Source organism: Galeopterus variegatus, unplaced genomic scaffold (genome assembly GCF_000696425.1).
Source record: "Galeopterus variegatus unplaced genomic scaffold, G_variegatus-3.0.2 Scaffold2897, whole genome shotgun sequence".
Lineage (NCBI taxonomy): Eukaryota > Metazoa > Chordata > Mammalia > Dermoptera > Cynocephalidae > Galeopterus > Galeopterus variegatus.
The window spans coordinates 143,725-147,965 of NW_007729008.1; the positions used below are offsets into that span (position 1 = coordinate 143,725).

General features: G+C 35.6%; 1 protein-coding gene across 2 annotated transcripts in view; it reads left to right on the forward strand.

The window, feature by feature from the left end:
• Positions 1–4,201, forward strand: part of SPATA9 (spermatogenesis associated 9) — a 75,528-nt gene extending 71,327 nt beyond the window's left edge. Inside the window, exon 5 of one of the 2 annotated variants that reach the window (XR_551273.1) lies at positions 3,338–3,414. Coding sequence is in view for 1 of the 2 variants with exons in the window: in XM_008583365.1 (XP_008581587.1) it covers positions 3,338–3,604 (267 nt within the window). In the remaining variant the exon portion in view is untranslated. Of the gene's footprint in view, positions 1–3,337 lie in introns of both variants that reach the window. The other variant, XM_008583365.1, reaches the window with a different exon arrangement.
• The last annotated feature ends 40 nt before the right edge of the window (positions 4,202–4,241 follow it).

A 4,241-nucleotide genomic window follows, 5' to 3' on the forward strand; every position in this document is an offset into this window, starting at 1 on the left:
GTCCCGGTCCGGTACGGGCGCGACACTGAGGGTTGCGATCCATTGCCGGACACGAAAAAAGACAAAAAGGAAAAAAAAAAAAAAAAGAATAACCAAGACATCCTTGAAAAATTTTTTTTAAAAAAAGCAATTACTTTTAAACATATTAATTCAGTTTTTTTTTAAAGCCTAAATTTATCAAATATTTTTAAGGTTGTTTAAATTTTTGGGAAGTGCTCAATATCTTAAATGCAGATCACATACAAAATTGACATTCAACCAAGCTTAGATGCAAATACGTTGCAAACAATAGGTAGAATAAAATGGCTGTGGGGAAAACAAAAACAAGACTAAAATCAAAATTAAACTTTAATTTCTCAAAGGCTGTTGAAATCATCCCACACAATTTGTCATGCTATAAACTTTGTAAGTAGATAACAGAAATAATTTTTATCAGGTGACCTGATAATCATATATGCATCTAAAGGCCTGGGAGAAGTCAAGGTTGCAGTTATGGTTTTGAAAACAAATGTCTTATTTGTTGGAGGCTAATGCCCTATGAGTGGAACCATGCCAAGAGAAAAGAGTGGTAAGTCAACAGAAATGTGAAGAGCAGTAACATTTACGGTGAGCTAAGAAAGGATACATGAAGGAGACAAAGAAATAACAAACAAATAGGAAGAGAATCAGGAGATATAGTGTCAGGAAAGTAGTAGTTGTGAGTGGTTAAGTGTCAAGTACAAGCAGTAAAGTCAAATAAAATGAAGATTTGAAAAGTGTTTATTAGATCTAGTAGTAAAGATGTTGGGGTTAACCATCTTGAGGACTATTTCAGTGGTATAATGGGATAAGGAGAGAATTAAGCAGGTTTCAGAGTGAATAGATGATAAAATGGAAACCATGAAAGTAGCTCTGGTTTGACCAAGAAAGCAGAGTATGTAGCAATCAAGAAAGCAGGGTCCTAGAGATTTAAAATTTTTTTATTGTAGTATGGAAGATACGCAAACAAGTTTTAGCTTGCAGGGGAAGAGCTAGTTGAGACTGAGAGTGAAGAGACAGGGAATAATTGATAGAGATGGTAGGGTATAGGTTAAAAGCAAAGATAGGGAGATACTGACCTTGACCAAGACCCATCATTTTCTGAAACTGAAACAAGTTAGAATGGGTACAGATATAAGTTTGTAGGTGAGGGAACAGGGAATGTATTTAATAGGACAGAACTTTTTACCCTTTTTTCACAGCATGGCATTCATAGAAAATGGTCATGTTTGAGATAAATAGATGAGGGTGTTTGCAGATAGAAGTAATGGATTGAAGGTTTTTCAGCCCTGGGTTTGGATATACTCAGGTGCAAGTAACAAAATACCTGACAGTATCTATCTTACTTAATTAGAGGTCTGGAGTCGGTCAGTTCCCAGGCTTGTACAATTGATCTACAATGCCATCAAGAACTCAGGCATTATGGTCGGAATGTTTGTGTCCTCCCCAAATTCATTATTGAAACTTAACCCACAAGGTGAGGTAGAGGAGATGGTAGGGTGTAAGTTAAAAGCAAAGATGGAGGGATACTGACTTTGACCAAGACTCTTCATTTTTTGAGACTGAAACAAGGGTGGTTAGAATGAGCACAGATATAATTTAGCATGTGGGGCCTTTGGGAGATGATTAGGTCCCCCACGAATGGGATTGGTGCCCTTATAAAAGAGCCCCCAGAGAGCTGTCTTGTCCCTTCCACCATCTGCAGACACAGCTAGAAGGTGCCATCTATGAACTAGAAAGCCAGACCTCAGCAGACACTGACTCTGCTGGCACCTTGATATTGGACTTCCTGGCCTTCAGAACAGTGAGGAATAAATTTCTGTTGTTTTCAAGCTACTCAGTTTACTTTGTTATAGCAACCTTAACAGACCAAGATGCTTTCCATCTTTTTCTTCTAAAACTTGTTTTTAGTTCTTGGGTTTGTTGCCTCACATTTGGGCATTACACCCATATCAGTGTCCAAAGCAGGAGGGAAGAGAAAGGTAGAGGCAAAAGACAAAGATTCTCTTTATATAGGAGGAAAAACTTTTCCAAAAATCCTTCTTGACTTCCTTCCCAGCATATGTATCATTTTATTTCACTGGCCACAAGGTCACATGGCCACATGCTAACTTCAGGGAAGTAAGGGAAGGCATTTGGGTTCTTGTATTCTATAGTGAGAGGCAGGCAAGAAAAAAGGAGGAACGTGAGGGGAGGAGGAAATTGACACAACAAGCCGGAGGCCCTCAGTCCTTTTGTGGCACCTCTTTGGGGAAAACTTCGTAAGTGTTTAATCCATTATGTTACCTGAGGCACCTCTTTTGTAAAATCAACTAGTGTAGGTCTTCTCATAGTTCATGGATTTTTCTATTCTGGTTGCTTGACTTAAATACTTGGCATCATCATCATCGTCATCAACAGTGAACTTGCAGAGTAAGCTTTATCGATACAGTTCTTAGAGATTCCGAATTTTTGAAATTATTTTTCTCTGTTTTATTTTGACACTCTTCTCCTTAAAGTACTGAGTGGCATTTTGGGGCAGGAAAGTGTTTACTTAGAAATCATTAACATACTAGCTTACTAAATTGCTACCAAAATATTTACATCTTTCCCATTGTACACACAGATATAAGTAAGTCTAAGGGGAAGAAAATCAAAACAAAAAACCTACGTGTTTGGGAACAAATTCCATCTCTGAGAAAATGTTTCATTTAATTAAACCAGGAGAATAAAGATATAAAACATCTAATGAACTGGGAAAAAGAGATGTAAAGCACATCTCTATTGAAGCATACTAGGCTTTAAATTGCTCTCTAGATTGTGGCGTAACAAGGAAGGAATCAATCTCCCAATGCTTATCATGTGCCAGGTGTTCTAAAAGAAAGTGCTTTTTTATTATGATATGTAGATTATTGACTTTATTAAATATTTTATTGTACTTTTTATCTGCGGTTAGTAGCTTAAAAAGAAACTTTACTTTTTTGTGTTTTCTAAATTACTGATAATTAAAAAAAAAGTTGAAACGTAGTTGATTGTCCATGTTTGTGGGGTACAGAGTTAAATATCAATACCTGTATACATTATGTGATGATCGAATCAGGATAATTAGCATATTCATCATTATAAAATGTAAGCATTCTTTGTGTGCATTAATCAATTTCTTGCCACTCCCGCTTTCCCACCTCTAGTAACCATGGTTCTATGATTATTGTGATTCTTTCTTCCTCTCTTTCTCTTTGCTCCCACTTATGAGTGAGGACATGTGGTATTTCTCTTTGTGTCCGGCTTATTTCACTTAACATAATTAAAAAACTTTTCTAAAAAATTTTTTATTATATAGGCAGTCTGTGTTAATGCTGTGCTGGAGAAGATAAAGAACATTTTCCAAGAAGAAGAATCCATAAGACAAAACATAGAAGACAGTAAAAATTTTAGAAAAGCCTTGTCTGAACCCATGCTTTTGGAGCCTATATTTCCTGAAGATGAAATCAAAGCAAAACCTTACAGGTCATTGCCAGAGAAGCCAGACAATATTTCACATCACCCCAAGATTTCTGCTAATAAGCAGAGTAACAAGATCCAGGTTTTACATTCTGTGTTTGACTAATCAACTGACATGAATGAATGAGAAAATCTGAACACGGATATCACAGAACAGAACTTAAGAGTTATCTAATGGCACATTTCATTGACAAACCTAGGAGACTAGTTTACATATACTAAATGCTCTGCTTTAAAAAAAAGGGGGCAGGGGGAACTACTACTAAAATGTCATTCTCTAGTATACGTATGGTAGAGAAAATAAAATGAACATTGATGTAGAATATATGTACGCCTCAGATTTTTTTTGACTATAAGATATTTTTAATAAACAAGAAAATTCACACTTTTATGGTTTAGACTTTACACTGTGGTTTATAATATGGGCATATTTATAGGACATTTATGTTTTTATTAAAGACTTGTTTCAAGTGTTTATCTGGGACCAAAAAACAACAAAACAACACACACACACCAAAATGCCACATATCCTCTTATTATCTCTGAAAACGATATTTGATATTCTATCTGCAGGCTGCAGATTTTCAGTCTGCCTATTATTAATTTTTTTATAACTCATCTGCAAAGTTATAAAGGACTTGCAATTCATAGATGCTATAAATTCATAAAACAAAATATTACTTACAAATTTGCTAAGACGTCTGTATACAAGGACAGGACATGATGTACCATTTTTTTTTTTT